Source organism: Oncorhynchus kisutch, linkage group LG17, assembly GCF_002021735.2.
Source record: "Oncorhynchus kisutch isolate 150728-3 linkage group LG17, Okis_V2, whole genome shotgun sequence".
NCBI classification, from domain to species: Eukaryota; Metazoa; Chordata; class Actinopteri; order Salmoniformes; family Salmonidae; genus Oncorhynchus; species Oncorhynchus kisutch.
The window spans coordinates 38,423,693-38,446,006 of NC_034190.2; the positions used below are offsets into that span (position 1 = coordinate 38,423,693).

At 41.9% G+C, this 22,314-nt stretch overlaps 1 protein-coding gene across 1 annotated transcript in view; it reads left to right on the top strand.

Moving 5' to 3' along the window:
- The first annotated feature begins 6,817 nt into the window (after positions 1 to 6,817).
- LOC109908519 (sodium/hydrogen exchanger 3-like) overlaps positions 6,818 to 22,314 on the top strand; it is a 49,405-nt gene continuing 33,908 nt past the window's right edge. Inside the window, exons 1-4 of the mRNA XM_031793779.1 lie at positions 6,818 to 7,201; positions 13,055 to 13,357; positions 13,566 to 13,726; positions 22,093 to 22,171. Of these exons, the coding sequence (XP_031649639.1) occupies positions 6,952 to 7,201; positions 13,055 to 13,357; positions 13,566 to 13,726; positions 22,093 to 22,171 (793 nt within the window). The 5' untranslated portion in view covers positions 6,818 to 6,951. The remainder of the gene's footprint in view (positions 7,202 to 13,054; positions 13,358 to 13,565; positions 13,727 to 22,092; positions 22,172 to 22,314) is intronic.

Here is a 22,314-nt window from a genome sequence, read left to right on the forward strand (position 1 = left end):
CGCTATATTATTTGTCTTTGTGTCCATTCATGTTTTTCAGCATAAAGTACTCTGCAGCCACTTAGTGTAGTGTGGACAACAGGTGAGGCCACACACACAGATTCCTGTTGCACACTGTCCCTTAGAGAGGCTGGACTGAGGGCTTGTAGGCTTGTTGTAAGGCAGGTTCTCATCAGACATTACCGGCAACAACGTCGCCTATGGGAACAAACCCACCGTTGCTGGACCAGACAGGACTGGCAAAAAGTGCTCTGACGAGTCGCGGTTTTGTCTCACCAGGGGTGATGGTCGGATTCACGTTTATCGTTGAAGGAATGAGCGGTACACCGAGGCCTGTACTCTAGAGCGGGATCGAGGTGGAGGGTCCGTCATGGTCTGGGGCGGTGTCTCACAGCATCATCGGACTGAGCTTGTCATTGCAGGCAAACTCAACACTGTGCGTTACAGGGAAGACATCCTCCTCCCTCATGTGGTACCCTTACTGCAGGCTCATCCTTGCATGACCCTCCAGCATGACTATGCCATCAGCCATACCGCTCGTTCTGTGAGCGATTTCCTACAAGACAGGAATGTCAGTGTTCTGCCATGGCCATCGAAGAGCCCGGATCTCAATCCCATTGAGCACGTCTGGGACCTGTTGGATGTGAGGGCTAGGGCCATTCCCCACAGAAATGTGCGGGAACTTGCAGGTGCCTTGGTGGAAGAGTAGGGGAACATCTCACTGCAAGAACTAACAAATCTGGTGCAGTCCATGAGGAGGAGATGCACTGCAGTACTTAATGCAGCTGGTGGCCATACCAGATCCTGACTGTTACTTTTTTATTTTGACCCTCCCTTTGTTCAGGGACACATTATTCCATTTCTGTTCGTCACATGTCTGTGGAACTTGTTCAGTTTATGTCTCAGTTGTTGAATCTTATGTTCATACAAATATTTACACATGTTAAGTTTGCTGAAAATAAACACAGTTGACAGTGAGAGGATGTTTCTTTTTTTGCTGAGTTTACATCCAGACACAGCATCATTCAAAGACTGGAATTTGATACTCCTGGTTTTGGACATGACTGAAGAATAATCTCATTCATACCTGAACTGCACCTTTATTTGCCAAGGAAGAGTACATGATCAGTGAATATATTAAATGTACAGGCTACAATGTGGGGATTGTAACGGCGTTCTTCGTTTGTTGAAAGAGAGTCGGACCGAAATGCAGCGTGGTGGTTACTCATGTTCTTTAATGAAGAAAAAGTGACGATACATGAAATAACTTAATGAATACAAAAACAACAAACGGAACGTGAAACCTAATACAGCCTATCTGGTGACACAACACAGAGACAGGAACAATCACCCACGAAAGACAAAGCGAAACTCAGGCTACCTAAATACGGTTCCCAATCAGAGGCAACGAGAATCACCTGACTGCTGATTGAGAACCGCCTCAGGCAGCCAAGCCTATACAACACCCCTAATCAGCCGCGATCCCAAATACTACAAACCCCAATACGAAATACAATAACATAAACCCCTGTCACACCCTGGCCTGACCAAATATATAACGAAAACACAAAACACAATGACCAAGGCGTGACAGGGATCTCATGCATGGTAATAACTACATGTATATACGACTTGCATCCTTTGCTCAAAGTTATATTATATTCTACTCAATCCATATGCTTCATTAATGTAATTCAGACTGGTTTGAATTTGATACAACTGGCTATGATAGCTGAGGTTCATAGCTAGTTTTTGAACTAATGTGTATACAAAACATTTTTGTCCATACACAGATCGGCTAGATAGCTAGCTACACATTCATAGGCATACAGGTATTTTTTATCCTCCATTGCACAGTAAGCAAGAACTACGTTATTTCATCTATCTGTATTGCATTGCAAATATCAGCAAGTCAAGCTTACAAAATTGTACATTCAATTTGCAGTAAATGCTTTAGCTAGCTAGATTCTTTACATCCACTGTTTCACCAGACAACAGCCTGGTTTGCTGGTTGTTTCTGGTTGTTTAATGTTTTAGGGACTCCTGAATTACAATTTGATATTCATGTCACAACACCATAAAGCTAGCCAGCTAGCTGGCTAATGCGATTTTCGTAATTTAACTTTATGAAAATAATATGCTTAATCGTTTGTCTCTACATTATCTAACATATTCCTGTCAACTGTACTTTTTTTGCATGATTCGTTAAAGTCACTTACATTTGCTTCCATCCTAATATTTTTGTCAGCAATCTTTGCTGAAGAAAGTCTCCAGCTTTGGGTCACATAGCGTCAAATTCGTCATGGGATTCACTCAATATGATTGGTCATCACCCAGTGGTCGCCGCTGGTGATTTGCATAAAGTTGGGAAAAGTGTATATTTTTCACCGTATCCCATGCCACCTTGGCACCGCCCAAAGGTCCCCCGCCCTCTCCGCTTCTCACTGCTTTCCTTCCATTAAAATGAATGGGAAGCGGTTTTTCACCACAACGACATCCTTTGCTAGTGTATCATGCCCGTTAGAATTCTCTCAACCAACTTTTTGAGGTAGACACCTGGAATGCTTTTCCAACAGTCTTGAAGGCGTTCCCACATATGCTGAGCACTTGTTGGCTGCCTTTCCTTCAATCTTTGGTCCAACTCATCTTAAACGATCTAAATTGGGTTGAGGTCAAGAGATTCTGGAGGACAGGTCATCTGATGCAGCACTCCATCACTCTCCTTCTTGTTCAAATAGCCCTTACACAGCCTGGAGGTGTGTTTTGGATCATTGTCCTGTTGAAAAACAAATGATAGTCCCACTAAGCGCAAACCAGATGGGATGGCGTATCGCTGCAGAATGCTGTGGTAGTCATGCTGGTTAAGACATCTAATTTGTGCAAGACACAAGGAATTTTTCCAACAATTGTTTACAGATTATTTCACTTATAATTCACTGTATCACAATTCCAGTGAGTCAGAAGTTTACATACACTAAGTTGACTGTGCCTTTAAACAGCTTGGAAAATTCCAGAAAATGATGTCATGGCTTTAGAAGATTCTGATAAGCTAATTGACATCATTTGAGTTAATTGGAGGTGTACATCTGGATGTATTTCAAGGCCTACCTTCAATCTCAGTGCCTCTTTGCTTGACATCATGGGAAAATCAAAAGAATTGGGACCACACAGCCGTCACACCGCTCAGGAAGGAGACGAGTTCTGTCTCCTAGAGATGAACGTACTTTGGTGCAAAAGTGCAAATCAATCCCAGAACAACAGCAAAGGACCTTGTGAAGATGCTGGAGGAAACAGGTACAAAAGTATCTGTATCCACAGTAAAACGAGCTCTATATCGACATAACCTGAAATGCCGCTCAGCAAGGAAGAAGCCACTGCTCCAAAACCGCCATAAAAAAAAGCCAGACTACGGTTTGCAACTGCACATGGGGACAAAGATCGTACTTTTTGGCGAACTATCTTCTGGTCTGATGAAACAAAAATAGAACTGTTTGGCCATAATGACCGTCGTTATGTTTGGAGGAAAAAGGGGGAGGCTTGCAAGCTGACGAACACCATCCCAACCTTGAAGCACGGGGATGGCAGCATCATGTTTTGGGGGTGCTTTGCTGCAGGAGGGACTGGTGCACTTCACAAAATAGATGGCATCACGAGGCAGGAAAATTATGTGGATATATTGAAGCAACATCTCAAGACATCAGTCAGGAAGTTAAAGCTTGGTCGCAAATGGGTTTTCCAAATGGACAATGACCCCAAGCATATATCCAAAGTTGTGGCAAAATGGCTTAAGGACAACAAAGTCAAGGTATTGGAGTGGCCATCACAAAGCCCTGACCACAATCGTACAGAAAATTTGTGGGCAGAACTGAAACGCTTATGCGAGCAAGGAGGCCTACAAACCTGACTCTCTGTCAGGAGGAATGGGCCAAAATTCACCCAATGTCTTGTGGGAAGCTTGTGGAAGGCTACCTAAATTGTTTGCCCCTAGTTAAACAATTTAAAGGCAATGCTACCAAATACTAATTGAGTGTATGTAAACTTCTGACCCACTGGGAATGTGATGAAAGAAATAAAAGCTGAAATAAATCATTCTCTTTACTATTATTCTGACATTTCACATTCTTAAAATTAAGTGGTGATCCTAACTGACCTAGGACAGGTTATTTTTTACTATGATTAAATGTCAGGAATTGTGAAAAACTGAGTTAAATGCTTTTGGCAAAGGTGTATATAAACTTCCAACTTCAACTGTATATAGCCATTGATTCTTGAAGAATGTAAGTAGAAATGTCTCATGAGCAATGGTCTTACCCCGTCAGAAACCGCCAAAAAGTTTGTTTTCCTCAACTGTTTGTAATCAATGTTATTGTAAACCAACACAGTATACTGTAGCTTTAAAACATGGTTTAAATTATCATTCTGATCTAATGGATGGTCAGTCCTTGCATCTATGTGTATTTGAGAGTGGTTATATTTCTCTTGCCCTATTCCTCAGCTCTACCAAATAAGGTGGTGGGGAGTACGCCTTAATATTGTTAGGGGGAGGGGGTTCGACAAAGTTATATGGAAATGTTTTAAGAAGGTCATATCAAGGAACTTTTAGCCATTTGATTTTGAATTCTAAGACCCATTGAAGAATAAACAAATACACAGTACCAGTTTGGACACAACTACTCATTCCAGGGTTTTTTCCTTTATTTTGACAATTTTCTACATTGTAGAATAATAGTGAAGATATCAAAACTATGAACAAATCAAAATATATTTTATATAAAAAATATATTATATTTCAAATAACCACCCTTTGCTTTGATGACAACTTTTCACACATTTTGCATTCTCTCAACCAGCTTCATGAGGTTGTCACCTGGAATGCATTTCAATTAACAGGTGTGCCTTGTTAAAATACACAATTGCTTTTCTCTTAACACATTTTAGCCAATCAGTTGTGACAAGGTATGGTTGGTATACAGAAGATAGCCCTATTTGGAAATAGACCAAGTCCATATTATGGCAAGAACAGCTCAAATAAGCAACGAGAAACAACAGTCCATCATTACTTTATGAAGATCAGTCAATATGGAACATTTCAAGAAATTAAATTGCAGTCGCAAAAACCATCAAGCACTATGATGAAACTGGCTCTCATGAGGACTGCCACAGGAAAGGAAGACCCAGAGTTACCTCTGCTGCAGAGAATACACTCTTTAGAGTTACCAGCCTCAGAAACTGCAGCCCAAATAAATGCTTCACAGAGTTCAAGTAACAGAAACATCTCAACATCAACTGATCAGAGGATACTGCAAGACTCAGGCCTTCATGGTCGAATTGCTGCAAAGAAACCTCTACTAAAGGACACCAATAAGAAGAGACTTGCTTGAGCCAGGAAACACGAGCAATGGATATTATTTGAGATTTTTGGTTCCAACCTCCGTGTCTTTGAGACGCAGAGTAGGTGAACAGTTGATCTCTGCGTGTGTGGTTCCCACCGTGAAGCGTGGTGTGATGGTGCTTTGCTGGTGACACTGTCTGTAATTAATTTAGAATTCAAGGCACACTTAACTGACTTGCCAAAACTATAGTTTGTTAACAAGAAATTTGTGGATTGGTTGAAAAACGAGATTTAATGACTCCAACCTAGTGTATGTAAACTTCTGACTTCAACTGTATTTATAATTTAAAACTCTACAAATTGATGTACCAATCCCATATTTCTCCTTTAGTGGATTTAATTGAAATAATGAATACATCAGACAGCCACAAGCTCACATCAACAACTCTCCAATCCATTAATTCGGAACGACAAACTCTCTCTCTCGCTCTCTCACACACACTGTGTGATTGACAATAGAATATACTTAAGGTTAGAAGTAGAGGATGGCCTGATGCAAGGTGCACATTGGATTCATGTGATACTGATCACCTAAACGGATCTCATAATGTTTTTTTGTCTTATATTTATGACGTACATATCTCACGACTTACCATCTCATAACTCGTAGTCAGATTAGTTTTGGGTGATGGGAACAAGCTTCCATAGAATTCTATCATTAACTTTTGAAAAACTAGGCCAGAGCTGTAAGTGTCCTTCCTGCAGGGACGTCATGCACCCTGGAATGGCGGGGGACCAGAGGGGGGCTAGGGGCTGTCTGTATCCTCCTGACTGCTTTTTTATAAAGATACTACATTTATCTGGGAAAAAGATTTGAAGGAATGTGAGTTTTATTGAGTAATTTCTTGCTTTTCTAAAGTCTACCAACCTTGCCAGCAGACATGCCGGTTAAGATAGTTAGACAAGCTGCTTCTTGGTAGCTAGTTGGGAGATTGGGAATTTACCTGGGCTAGCTAAAGCCAACTTCATAAAATTGCTAGGTGGCAAGAAGTGTTAGAGAAACACAAATCTGAGTAGCCACATGTCCCTCTGCCAACCCCAAAATAAATATTGGGCCCCCTCAGATTTTTGTTGAATCTCTAACACCTTCTAGCCAACTAGCAATTTTATGAAGTTGGCTTTAGCTAGCCCAGATAGGTTCCCAACCTCATAACTAGCTACCAAGAAGCCATTTCAGGCTATCAATCAAGTTAGAGTAGCTAGCTTGTCTAACTAGCTTAGCTTAGCTGGCGTGCCTGCTGGCAAGGGTGGCAGACTTTGGAAAAGCCTCTGGTGTCCTGATCTAGTGATTACCAAGAGGGTGGCAAGGTGGGGCAAAACCTCCGTCCCTGCCATTGAAGAAGTGGCCCAACTAGCTGGTCCGGCTAAAGAGTGGGAGGAGCTTTCATCTGTAGTGAAAAGGTGTACTCTAGCCTGAGCGAGGACGGAGAGGAGCAAACATACTTAGGGCCAGCACTGAAAATCCAGAGACGGTGAGAGAGGACAGAGAGGGAGGGAATGAGAGACAGACACCAAGATTGATCAAAGATCAAAAGATTTGAAAAGCATCCAGCTCCTATATGCCAGCTCTATGGCACTCCACGTTCTTCCTGGGGATTGTGCTGCTTGCCATCAGTAGGCCCAGCCTGGCATCTCAGGCAGGTAATGATGACCGTCAGATGGGCACAGAGCACAGGACTGACAAGGGCACAGAAAATGGAACAACGAACCTTATCACCACCCTGCCCATCGTCACCTGGAACTGGCATGAAATTCAATTCCCGTACCTGATAGTAGTCTGGATCCTGGTCAGCTGGCTCTGCAAACTCGGTGAGTACCATGCATGTACCTCCCCGTCCCTAGGCTACTTATCTTTATAGCACTTCATCGTACCATAGATCGCGTCCCCTATTCACTCTCAGAGTTATAACAGATGTTATAAACCAAGCCGATGTCAGTTTAAGACCGCTGACTTTACACTGTCATGACACAGCCAATTAACTGTGTGTTAGTGTAGAATTTTACAGGATTTATTTGTGTTTCGACAGGAAAGCTGAGGAAAAGTTTGGTAGAGTCTGGCAGGTGATAATGTAATTTGTGCTAATGTGTATGTAGGTAGAGATGTGAGTTATGGAGTTTCAGTTTTTGAAGGTGAATGGTTAAAGGTAATGGAGCATTCACAGTTGTGTTGACACGTGAGACGTTGGTTACACTCTGTGTATAGGTTCATACACATGTGGGAGTGTGTTTTCCAAGTATACAGCCTTGATGTGTTACTGGCAGATAAAGACTTCCATATAGATTTAGGTATGGCTCTGCTTGCAGATAAACTGAAATGTAGCTGGTCATTATTCCCTTCAAATGACTCTATGCTGACATCTGTGAAACAGCTCCTGAAAATGTAACCACAGCATTTACACTGGTGACTCTGAGGAGTGCTTATCAAACCGTGATAATGTAAAAGTCTCGGATAGACCCCAGGATGGGTTGTGTCAGGTCCCTTTCCATTTAATTTGTCTACATGAATAATGGGTTGTCTGTTAATGAGTCAATGCAGAACTCTACAAACATGATTCAATTAAATTATAATAGTAATCCGTCACTGTTTTGCAGAATGTTTCTGTAAAGAATTAATGGCTTTTAAACCTGGTACCTAAGCATTTTATATTGCACAAGAGTTGTGGTCTACTGTAGACAACAGTGTGTTTTCCCCATAATGGGAAAAGCACTGGCATTTTTCGTCCTCCACAGATGTATGAAGCTTGCTTTCTTCCATCCTCTTCTCCACCAGCTCTCTCAGTCAATTTATTCTGCTTGATGATAATTGGGGACAATGGACCATGTCTGGTTGGTGTGCTTAGTACAGGGGGCCAGGATGGCGTCATACCTCCTCCAGTCAGTATAAATATGCTGTCACGTTCTGACCTTAGTTCCTTTGTTTTGTCTTTGTTTTAGTATGGTCAGGGCGTGATTTGGGGTGGGCAGTCTGTTTGTTTTTCTAGTTTGTTATATTTCTATGTGTTGGGCCTAGTATGGTTCTTAATCAGAGGCAGGTGTCGTTCATTTTCTCTGATTGAGAATCATACTTAGGTAGCCTGTTTTTCCCATTTTGGTTGTGGGTGTTTATTTTCTGTTTCCGTGTGAGTGTTTGTTGCCACACGTTCGTTTCATGTTTATTGTTTTGTAGTGTTCAGTTTGTCTTTTAATAAACGTTATGGACACTTACCACGCTGCGCATTGGTCCTCCGATCCTTCTCGCTACTCCTCCTCCTCAGAAGAGGAGGAAGAATGCCGTTACATATGCACTGTAAAATGACCTGTTTGGACTGTAGAACTTTTGAACTGTTGCATACTTCACCTCCTGTGAACATCTACATGAAGTAGAGAGGAGATTCAGCAACTCTTGGAGGACAATGGAAGTGCGGAAAAAACATGATTTTACCTTTAACAATAAATATTTTATTTACTTTCATTGTCATGCAAAAGTTGCTGAATCTCCTCTTTACAACTCATGCACCTTGTTTGGAGAGTGAGGTAGTAGTGATCGCTTCCCTTAAGATCTACATGCAAGAACATGATCAACTAATAAATTGACAGGTCAAGGCAGGCAGGGGTCGATAATCCAGAGTAGGAGCAAAGGTACATGATGGCAGGCAGGCTCAGGGACGGGCAGAGTGGTCAGGACAAGCAAGGGTCAAAAACCAGGAGGACGAGATAAAGAGAGGCTGGGAAAAGACAGGACAAATGCTGGTAAGCTTGACAAACTGACAACAGACAACACAGGTATAAGTACACAGGGGATAATGGTGAAGATGGGCAACACCTGGAGGGGGGTGGAGACAAGCACAATGGCAGGTGAAACAGATCAGGGTGTGACATAACCTAGGGTTGACAACTTGTAATGGACTGATTTCTTGTATTCATCTAATTCAATCGTCACAAAAATCTCCTGGGCTGTCTTCACTATTTGACAGGAAGTAACACCAGTCCAAACTGGAAGGTTGGCAGTCCTGATTAGTAATCTGTAAAGAGACCTTAGAAAGAGGGTTTGCCATGGGTTGAACATCAAAAACATATTTGGCAGTGGTTACTTATGGAAATTTGCTATAGAAGTATTTTATTGCAGGCGTAAGGTCATTTTACACAATGATGAAAATGTAAAGGACATTACAAAGCACATGAGTATTCTGAGGTTGCTGTAGGTCGCCTTCAGCAACCTGTAGTTCGCCTTCAGGGCATTAGTAGCAGAAACACAGAAGGGTTAAAAGAATACCTGAATGCTATAGCTCGTAGTAACTCAATTGCAACTGGTATGAACTTCGCAAATGTTAAATATACACTGCAAAGATACAATTCCACAAGAATATGTAGTGTGTCTACAACTTCAGGCACCAAAATGCCATTTGTTTAACCTTTCCAAGACTGAACCTTTCTAATCAGGTGTTAAAAATGGCATACTTTTACATGCTTGGAGGAACATGGGACTCAAGGCCATAATCATGTTTAACATTTTAAAGGCTAAACAGCAGGCTGTGCGCTGGTTAAAATGATACATTGGGACATTAGTTCATTTACATGGCTAATAGTGTGAATGATGCATGCCATATTTTCCCACCCTATTTAGCCATGGAGTTAAACATTTGCCTGTAAATCAAGTAGATAATAATAAACCCGCCTCTAATGTATGTTAAAATAACATTTGACTTATTTATAATGTGTGCAAGTTAGATTACTCACTGGGTCTGTTATGCAGATGCATCCTCAAGTGAATGGCATCAGTTTCACAACACTTCCAGCTGTTAGGCCTTGTTAAGTCCAACAGGCTTATGTGAGCACTGTGTTACATTGACTGCTGAACAAGTCACTATATGTACACATATACTGACACATACTGACATACTGACTTATGACTTATTCACTTGTACACATATTACAAGCTATGATAGCAAAGAGTTCCAAGTTAAAATAAATCAAGTTTCAGTTGGATTACCTGTGTCACCTGTGTAAGGAATATTATTCATTATGCTGATTGAGTACAGTACATGTCCAGTGACTGTGTAGTTTTAAGGAAATAAAACACATATCCTAAATAATATGTCATGATGCCTCCGGACCCAAACAACATCGTCACTATGGAGTTCACCAGAATAGTGTTCTCATCACAAATACATGCCATTGTATACTACTTGATACGTTTCTGTTGTGCACTATATCAATTACGTTAACATACAAATACGTATCCACAGATTTCTTGTCCCGTGTACACACACCTGCGTGAGAATGTGGGCATGAAACACCTCTCTGAGGCCAGGCAAACAATGAACTGAAATTACACACCAAATGTAAAAACTTTTCATTTGGCTTGAAAGCACAGATTAGTATGAAGTTTCCTCCTTGAGAGTGGCATAGTAATCTCTGCCCTTGATTGAGTACAGTAGAGACTGAGAAACACAGAGAGAGTCTCTGCCTTTGATTGAGTACAGTAGACTGAGAAACACAGAGTCTCTGCCCTTGATTGAGTACAGTAGACTGAGAAACAGAGAGAGACTCTGCCTTTGATTGAGTACAGTAGAGACAGAGAAACACAGTCTCTGCCCTTGGCTGAGTACAGTAGAGACTGAGAAACACAGAGAGAGTATCTGCCTTTGATTGAGTACAGTAGAGACTGAGAAACACAGAGTGTCTGCCCTTGGTTGAGTACAGTAGAGACTGAGAAACACAGAGTCTCTGCCCTTGATTTGAGTACAGTAGAGACTGAGAAACACAGAGAGTCTCTGCCCTTGATTTGAGTACATTAGAGACTTAGAAACACAGAGTCTCTGCCCTTGGTTGAGTACAGTAGAGATTTTTTGCAGCATTATTTATTTAGTGAAATGCCAAGCAGAACTTGCTGCTGGGGGCAGCATTGCTGACTTGCACCATGGGCCTAGTGGTTGAGGGTATGGAGGTGGGAGCACCCCATGGGTCGCATCCAGAGTCAGGGGTGGCGGGATCGAACCACAGCCAGGCTGGAATGGACCATGGGTCCAGCCTGTCAGGGATACAAATTGTGACTTATGTGGTACCATGTGGAAGCCCCCTACCTCATTATCCTACGAATACTGGTGGCTGGGGTACCCAAAATGGGTATGCGGTCAGCTTTAGGGGTCTTGAGGATCAGATGACACAGCTGCAGATTCACTGTTAGACAATGATCATTGATACATTGTTTGAATTGAGTGTTTTGAACTTTTGGGGAGAGCAGTTGTGATCAAATTAAAGCTTTAAAGAGGAAACAATACTACTCAGACTAAATCCAGGATTCACTTCTGCCACAGTTTAAAATAATGTTACAGACACAAACTATGTCAATGAATATATCGCAGTTGGTAGTATTCACAACGATGCTGGCAGACAGATAAGGCTATGAAAGTTGTAATGACTTTCTCTGTGGCCTGGACTCAAATATGACTCATGATCCTAAAACATAATCAAGAATTTGTTCTTAGATTCTGATCTTCATGTATTTTCTTTGGTTAAATTCTCTCTTTTTTTTAACCTTTTATTTATCCAGGCAAGTCAGTTAAGAACAAATTCTTATTTTATGTATACTTGGGGTCTCATTTCAAACGAGAAAGTTAACTTTCATAATTCAATACAATGTTCATGGGAGGGAACATGTAGGCCTAACTGAGTGCAGGACAAAGAGGGGAATAATAGGATTTGAAGTCTATTGTAAACATCAGATCGAAGGGAGCAGGCAATATCCTCCAGTGAGAATGAAAGCTGTGTTTTGTATAGCATTTGGGCCATAAATAGGCTCAACATAATTGACACATACACACATAACTGTCTGGCAACTATAGCCCTCATCAGTGTTATCAACAAGTATAAGTAGCTGCGTCCCGGACTGGTTTTTATTTAATTTTTTACCTTTATTTAACTAGGCGGTTAAGATCAAATTCTTATTTTCAATGACTGCCTAGGAACAGTGGGTTAACTGCCTGTTCAGGGGCAGAACGACAGATTTGCACCTTGTCAGCTCGGCGATTTGCAACCTTCCGGTTACTAGTCCAACGCTCTAACCACTAGGCTACCCTGCCGGTCTCAGAGTGGGTGTGTCCAAAGCGCTCTGCTATAGGTTAGACGCTCTTGATTGAATGGTGTTGTCTATGCCATTAAGTGTTCCCATTGGTCAATCCCAGACCGTTCTCTACCTGATGTTGCGGAGCCTTGTGACATGCTGCGTTGTTTTGTAGCTAATATATTTCCTTTGTTTTCTTTTGCCGATTTTCAAAGTCACTTACTATCCAGAGCAAATGCATCACCATATTTGTCTAAACAGTGGGTAACACCGTAACAATAGCTTTTCCATGCAATAACCAATGTACCAGCAGTTATAGCACAAAAGTAGGTTGCCTACAGTGGATGACTAAATATAGCATGCACGCACTACCTTACAAATATAGTTTAATTATACGAGAAACACACAGAGTATAAATGATCAATGGATAGACAGAATAACATTTATATAGGTAAGACGGAACACAGAAATCTTAAGATGGTAAAGTAGTGTACATATGAGTCTGAAAGTGCTCTGTTATCATTCAACTTTCTGACCCTCTATCTTTCATTCACTCTACGTATCTCTGAATGTGTCTCTCTTGTCCTTGTTTCTCTCTCTCTCACTCTCTTCACCAACAGTGTTCCAGCTGATCCCCAGCCTGACCAGTGTGATCCCGGAGAGCGGCCTCCTCATTTGCATCGGTTGGGGCCTGGGCGGCATCATCTACGGGGCAGACAAGGTGCAGTCCTTCAGGCTGCAGCCCTTCATCTTCTTCTTCTACCTGCTGCCGCAGATCGTCCTGGACTCGGGCTACTCCATGCCCAACAAGCTGTTTTTCAGCAACTTGGGCTCCATCCTGGTTTACGCCGTTATTGGCACCTGCTGGAACGCTGCCACTTTGGGACTTGCCCTTTGGGGTTGCTGGTTGGGCGGGGCCATAGGTAAGGCAGCCAATGTGTGTCCCAAATTCCTATTATAGTGCACTACTTTTGACCAGGGGGCCCATAGAGCAGATCAACATAAAATATGGGTTCTTCTATAGTTTTCCGATGATTGAAAAGGGCATTTGTGCAGTCCTCAATCAGAGTTAATGTGTAAGGTAGATGAAAGGTCTGAGATCATAACACCTTTTACCCTGGGCCTCTGTAGGTGATATCGACACTGGTCTTCTGCAGTTGCTGTTGTTTGGGAGTCTGATTGCTGCTGTGGACCCCGTGGCTGTGATCGCCGTGTTTGAGGAGGTCCATGTCAACGAGGTCCTGTACATCCTGGTGTTTGGGGAGTCCCTTCTCAACGACGGCGTCACAGTGGTCAGTCTCACAATCTTCATCTTCATTTATCATTATTAGGCTGCGTCACAAATTGTACCCTTTTCCCTATGTCAGCCATGCTGACCAAGAACGGTGTCAATACGGAATGAGGCCTGCATTTGTATTTTTTTTGGAACACAGTAGCGCTTTCAACTTACTCTTCTTGAAAGGTGTAATAGTGGAATACACAAGCTGCAATTTTGTAATTTGGCAGTGCTTCAACAGTTTTACTCTTATGTCAGTCATTTGAGTTTGAGTTTGAGTTAATTTTTTATTTTTACAGGGACAGTGCACATTAATCAACGTTTCAGTAAAGTGCCGGTTTTAGCCAGCTGGCTAATTTTCAACCGCAGTCCCTGGGCAGGTTATTAAAAACAATTACAATATAGACAATAGCAACATAGAACAAGCAAGACATAGCAACATAGGACAAGCAAGACGTAGCATACAGACAGACGTGGCATATTGCTGACCTGAAAGAGCTATTTATGACAGTTGATCAACTAGCCCATGTTAGCTAACGTTTTTCACCCCATTGGTTTTGTTGTAATGTTTGAGTCACTCAGATATCACATGAACACACATAAGACATGGCAAAATGTGTACAATTGCAGAAAATGAGCTGTTCAACTGAAAAATGTTCTCTCCACCATGGAAAAATGTATAGAATTGGACGGAATTTGCTTTAAAACATACAAAACAGATATCACATGAACACACACAAGACATGGCAAAATGAGAAGTGGGGGTCAGTTACTACGCTGATAATGACAATATCCATTCGGACCTTTACCATCCTAGGAAATTTGTGTGATTGGACTTTCTCAAATACTATTTGAATATCCCTGTCCTACTGTATATAGTGCACTACTTTTGATCAGGTTCCCTTCAGTTGGTAGCCTACAGTTTGTATCATTCCATTTGCTACATCTGTAAAAGCTGTCACATCCGTGTTGTTGTTGCTGAGGATCACTAGTACTAGTTCATAATATTTCATGTAAAAAAAAAAAAAGACATGTTGGCTAATTAAATCATTATGGAGCGCAGACCAAGCCGTAACAGTTTGAACCTGAGGCATGGCGCAATACTTGGCCACTGGGAACATCACTTAATTTCAAGGTGGACATTTGGTTGAGACGTTCATCAATGAGATTTAAACCTTTATCCACCCAACTCCAAAATAAGAATTCCTAATGTGTACAACTTAATTCCAATGGAAAAACTGTCCGATTTTGGATTTAGGTATCATCTAAATGTGTCATCACTGTTATAAAAGCACAACAACGTTCAAATGGGAATACAATGTCTGAATAGTTTGTATTTATACAACAGCTTAATGCGTTATCAGTGTGCTTCGTCTAGAAACAATCAAATGACCTGGATTGCAGTTGAGAGTAGTGCATTCAGAAAGTATTCAGACCCCTTGACTTTTCCACATTTTGTTACGTTACAGCCTTAGTCTAAAATGGATTAAATAAAACATTTAAATCTACACACTACACCCACAATGACAAAGCGAAAACAGGTTTTTAGAAATGTATGCAAATGTATTACCAATAAAGAAAATGATATCATATTTACATAAGTATTCAGACCCTTTGCTATGAGACTCAAAATTGAGCTCAGGTGCATCCGGTTTCCATTAAAAATCCTTGATGTTTCTACAACTTGGAGTCCACCTGTGGTAAATTCAATTGATTGGACATGATTTGGAAAGGCACACACCTGTCTATATAAACCTGTTTTTGCTTTGTCATTATGGGGCATTGTGTGTAGATTGAGAATTATAATTTTTCTAATCCATTTTAGAATAAGGCTGTAACCTAACAAAATGTAGAAAAAGTCAAGGGGTCTGAGTACTTTCCGAATGCACTGTACATTTAAAAGTCATCAATGCTGTTCGAGATTCTGCTCAGATTATTATAGCAATTGTAAAGATCAATACAGACCTGCGACCTTTTCATGCCATCTTGAACACGAATGCTTTCTATGATAACATAAGGACGTTTAGTTACAGTAACCTCAATGTGGCCATGGATGTTAATGACTTTAAGGTTGAATAAATTCTGTTACATTAGTTAGCCGTAACTTTACGCTATTTACTGCATTACAAAAGTAATATGAAATGTGTTTTGTTGACAACGCAAACAAGTATTAAAATCTAAAGGAGATGTCTCTAATACTTGGATAATTTGAGATGAAGATGTGAATCCAGCAAATCAATTATTAATTTGTAGAAAAACTGGAGTACGTCAGTGGCACAGAACATGCATCTCCTTCAAATGTTGGAGTTTGGTTGTGCTGACAACAAATAAAATTCAATTTCACTTTTGCAATACAGTAAATATCCTAAGTTGTGGACAAGTCCAACTAAACCAAAAACAAAAGTTAAAGAATAGGATTTAAGCCATCTCCTTCAAATGTTGATATTTGGTTGCATTGATAATCAAAAACAATTCAATAATCCAGTTTGCCTACAAATGAATAAATTATATGTAGGATTCATGTCTCCATCTCAACCAAAAATTTAAGTTAAAGAATTGCACTAAATCAAATAAAACTTTAAATTAAGCTAGTCCTATTCTTTAACTTAAATAATGGTGTCTTATCCGTTCACCCTCTGAATGGCACATATACACAATTCATGTCTCAAGGCTTAAACATCCTTCTTTAACCTGTCTCCTCCCCTTCATCTACACTGATTGAAGTGGATTTAACAGGTGACATCAATATGGGATCATATTTTTCACCTGGTCAGTCTGTGTCATGGAAAGAACTGGTGTTTCTAATGTTTTGTACACTCAGTGTATAAAGTATGGTTACATTTAATTTAAAGGAGTTGCCATGCCGCTTTGGTAGTAGCCGAGACAGAGCTCTTGTAAATGTGTAAATTTGTTATTTTCGAATGTGTAAATTTGTTATTTTCAAATGTTTTTATCCATTGTTTTTGGAACCAACATTTACAATTTTTACAAGTTTTTATTGCACATTCTGTATATTGCAGATTGACTGACAGGTCAACCCTTTTTGTTTTGGCTTGCTAGCTAGCTGGCTAATGTTTTTGTTTATGCATCTGGACACAGTACCAGCTTATATATTTCACCTGTCTGCCAGTTTCTGATATTTTGAGAATATCGTGAGAGGAATGTGAGATGGACGAATACAGTTCAGAAGGCAAAGGGTTTAGAGATAGGATAACTGGCTACTACTCTAAACTGGCGCCGACAGAGATGGCCGCCTCGCTTCGCGTTCCTAGGAAACTATGCAGTTTTTTTTTTACGTGTTATTTCTTACATTAGTACCCCAGGTCATCTTAGGTTTCATTACATACAGTCGAGAAGAACTACTGAATATAAGATCAGCGTCAACTCACCATCAGTACGACCAAGAATATGTTTTTCGCGACGCGGATCCTGTGTTCTGCCTTACAAACAGTACAACGGAGCGGATCCTATGCAGCGACCCAAAAAAACTACTCCGAAAGAGAGGGAAACGAGGCGGTCTTCTGGTCAGACTCCGGAGAAGGGCACACCGTGCACCACTCCCTAGCATTCTTCTTGCCAATGTCCAGTCTCTTGACAACAAGGTTGATGAAATCCGAGCAAGGGTAGCATTCCAGAGGGACATCAGAGACTGTAACGTTCTTTGCTTCACGGAAACGTGGCTCACCGGAGAGACGCTATCCGAAGCGGTGCAGCCAACGGGTTTCTCCATGCATCTCGCCGACAGAAACAAACATCTTTCTGGTAAGAAGAGGGGCGGGGGCGTATGCCTTATGGCCAACGTGACATGGTGTGATGAAAGAAACATACAGGAACTCAAATCCTTCTGTTCACCTGATTTAGAATTCCTCACAATCAAATGTAGACCGCATTATCTACCAAGAGAATTCTCTTCGATTATAATCACAGCCGTATATTTCCCCCCCCCAAGCAGACACATCGATGGCTCTGAATGAACTTTATTTAACTCTCTGCAAACTGGAAACGATTTATCCGGAGGCTGCATTCATTGTAGCTGGGGATTTTAACAAGGCTAATCTGAAAACAAGACTCCCTAAATTTTATCAGCATATCGATTGCGCAACCAGGGGTGGAAAGACCTTGGGTCATTGTTACTCTAACTTCCGCGACGCATATAAGGCCCCTGCCCCACCCCCCTTTCGGAAAAGCTGACCACGACTCCATTTTGCTGATCCCTGCCTACAGACAGAAACTAAAACAAGAGGCTCCCACGCTGAGGTCTGTCCAACGCTGGTCCGACCAAGCTGATTCCACACCCCAAGACTGCTTCCATCACGTGGACTGGGAGATGTTTCGTATTGCGTCAGATAACAACATTGACGAATACGCTGATTCGGTGTGCGAGTTCATTAGAACGTGCGTTGAAGATGTCGTTCCCATAGCAACGATTAAAACATTCCCTAACCAGAAACCGTGGATTGATGGCAGCATTCGTGTGAAACTGAAAGCACGAACCACTGCTTTTAATCAGGGCAAGGTGTCTGGTAACATGACCGAATACAAACAGTGCAGCTATTCCCTCTGCAAGGCTATCAAACAAGCTAAGCGCCAGTACAGAGACAAAGTAGAATCTCAATTCAACGGCTCAGACACAAGAGGCATGTGGCAGGGTCTACAGTCAATCACGGACTACAGGAAGAAATCCAGCCCAGTCAAGGACCAGGATGTCTTGCTCTCAGGCAGACGAAATAACTTTTTTGCCCGCTTTGAGGACAATACTGTGCCACTGACACGGCCTGCAACGGAAACATGCGGTCTCTCCTTCACTGCAGCCGAGGTGAGTAAGACATTTAAACGTGTTAACCCTCGCAAGGCTGCAGGCCCAGACGGCATCCCCAGCCGCGCCCTCAGAGCATGCGCAGACCAGCTGGCCGGTGTGTTTACGGACATATTCAATCAATCCCTATACCAGTCTGCTGTTCCCACATGCTTCAAGAGGGCCACCATTGTTCCTGTTCCCAAGAAAGCTAAGGTAACTGAGCCAAACGACTACCGCCCCGTAGCACTCACATCCGTCATCATGAAGTGCTTTGAGAGACTAGTCAAGGACCATATCACCTCCACCCTACCTGACACCCTAGACCCACTCCAATTTGCTTACCGCCCAAATAGGTCCACAGACGATGCAATCTCAACCACACTGCACACTGCCCTAACCCATCTGGACAAGAGGAATACCTATGTGAGAATGCTGTTCATCGACTACAGCTCGGCATTCAACACCATAGTACCCTCCAAGCTCGTCATCAAGCTCGAGACCCTGGGTCTCGACCCCGCCCTGTGCAACTGGGTACTGGACTTCCTGACGGGCCGCCCCCCAGGTGGTGAGGGTAGGCAACAACATCTCCTCCCCGCTGATCCTCAACACTGGGGCCCCACAAGGGTGCGTTCTGAGCCCTCTCCTGTACTCCCTGTTCACCCACGACTGCGTGGCCACGCACGCCTCCAACTCAATCATCAAGTTTGCGGACGACACAACAGTGGTAGGCTTGATTACCAACAACGACGAGACGGCCTACAGGGAGGAGGTGAGGGCCCTCGGAGTGTGGTGTCAGGAAAATAACCTCACACTCAACGTCAACAAAACTAAGGAGATGATTGTGGACTTCAGGAAACAGCAGAGGGAACACCCCCCTATCCACATCGATGGAACAGTAGTGGAGAGGGTAGCAAGTTTTAAGTTCCTCGGCATACACATCACAGACAAAATGAATTGGTCCACTCACACAGACAGCATCGTGAAGAAGGCGCAGCAGCGTCTCTTCAACCTCAGGAGGCTGAAGAAATTCGGCTTGTCACCAAAAGCACTCACAAACTTCTACAGATGCACAATCGAGAGCATCCTGTCGGGCTGTATCACCGCCTGGTATGGCAACTGCACCGCCCTCAACCGTAAGGCTCTCCAGAGGGTAGTGAGGTCTGCACAACGCATCACCGGGGGCAAACTACCTGCCCTCCAGGACACCTACACCACCCGATGCTACAGGAAGGCCATAAAGATCATCAAGGACATCAACCACCCGAGCCACTGCCTGTTCACCCCGCTGTCATCCAGAAGGCGAGGTCAGTACAGGTGCATCAAAGCTGGGACCGAGAGACTGAAAAACAGCTTCTATCTCAAGGCCATCAGACTGTTAAACAGCCACCACTAACATTGAGTGGCTGCTGCCAACACACTGTCAATGACACTGACTCAACTCCAGCCACTTTAATAATGGGAATTGATGGGAAATGATGTAAATATATCACTAGCCACTTTAAACAATGCTACCTTATATAATGTTACTTACTCTACATTATTCATCTCATATGCATACGTATATACTGTACTCTATATCATCGACTGCATCCTTATGTAATACATGTATCACTAGCCACTTTAACTATGCCACTTTGTTTACATACTCATCTCATATGTTATACTATACTCGATATCATCTACTGTATCTTGCCTATGCTGCTCTGTACCATCACTCATTCATATATCCTTATGTACATATTCTTTATCCCCTTATACTGTGTATAAGACAGTAGTTTTTTGGAATTGTTAGTTAGATTACTTGTTCGTTATTACTGCATTGTCGGAACTAGAAGCACAAGCATTTCGCTACACTCGCATTAACATCTGCTAACCATGTGTATGTGACAAATACAATTTGATTTGATTTGATTTGAACTGTGTGTGGTTTCTGGTGCCCAGAGCTGCCGAGGCATCGCCCAAGTGGGTGCTACACATAGTGGAAGAGGCGAAGTCCAGTGGGTATATGACTCAGGCTTGGTTCCCAGAATTGCCCTCTACAAGACCACCAGCAGACTCCCTCACCATCATCTACCATCCTCTGTCCATTTCCCTCCGCTCAACCCATGAACTAACCCTCTCCATCAACAGAGGATGCAGCATTCAAAGACTTGGCCTCAGTTGGTTGACCTGTCCTGTCATGATATATTGTTTGTTCTTTGCTTATGAAGCTTTTTGAGATTTCTATTATGAAAAGCGCTATATAAGTTAAATGTATTATTATTATTTGCTCTGTTAAACCAACCTTTTAGAATGATTTTGATAGCAACAGTGAATCTATTTAATGGAGATCTCTCAATCATTCTCACAATAGCACATTGGTAGTAGTCAGTGACAAATGTCAAAGCTAAGCAGGGCAGGGCTAGGTTAAAACCCTGGGTGGTAGAACATAGGGATAGCTGTAGATCAACTATCCAGTAGGAGGTGCTGCCCAGTGTATTTTTTCTGGTAGTGGATATAACATCAAAGATCTATGTTTGTCTATGTTGAGTAATGAAACAGTACTGGTTGACTTTCTGCAAATCCACGTGTTTTACACATAGATTAGTTTTACACGTAGATTCCACGACACAATACATGTGACAAATTATATTGAAACAATGTTGATTCAACTAGTTTGTGCCTAGTGGGATCACACAGTTCCATGGTCAGGGCAACCAATAGGCCAGGGTATACTATTGTACACTATTCTCCATATTATAATTCTATGCTAATTTTCCAACATTACCATGGGTTGAAGACCTGAATGTGGCCATTTATTTAATTAAAAAAACTTTTTTTTGTGTGCAAAACCATATTTTCCCATGTGCAGCTTAGGGTTCATGAAAACTTCCCTAAGAATATAGTTAAATATCACTGCTTTTATGCATGGATCACTTTTCTATGCATGGATTCTGAAACTAAAGATAAATATGTTTTGATGGCTATCTTTCATTGATGTCCATTCTGAACGCCTTCTTCATAGGCTACATTCTAATGTTGTTCAGATCACATTCCGTATTTAAAGGGATTGCTTTAAATACTCACTGATCAAATTGGTAGGCCACCCAGTGGGTGTATTTTCTGGGATTTAATTAAAGCCACACACACCGTTCTTGTTACGCATGTGCATAGGGTAAGTCTGAAGATGCCTTTCATATGGAATAGGGGTGCCATTTGGGACACAGGCTTAATGTTTACACTACAGTTTTTTGGCAAAAACATTTACATCACTTTTTGTAATGTGTTAAATAAGAATTTAGATGGGTTCCAAATGTAATGCTATTCATCATGGGAAACCTAAACCTCACAAATGAAGTGCAAAGGCAATACACAAGACACGGCACCTTTACTGAACTGCACTGTCAGTCACATGACTTACTTCTGGGAATGCTGTCTGTCTGTAGGTCGCCATAACATCAATCACGTACAAATAGACCAATAAAACAATTGTAATCTAATGGATTACATTACACAATTTATTAAATGAATTGTAATGTTTGATGAATTTGGTTGCTTAACCTCCCCACCACAGACCGGTCATCTTTATTTCCATGTTCCCTCAGGTGCTGTTCAATGTGTTTAATGCATTTGTGTCGCTTGGAGGGGCAAAAATCGACGCTGTAGAGATCATCAAAGGCATAAGTACGTAAGAGCGTCACACCGTGGCTACGTCCCAAATGGCACCCTATTCCTTATGTAGTTAACTTCTTTTGACCATGGTCCAATGTGCAGTACTTTTTACGAGAGCCCTATGTGGGGAATAGGGTGCCATTTGGGACGCAGTG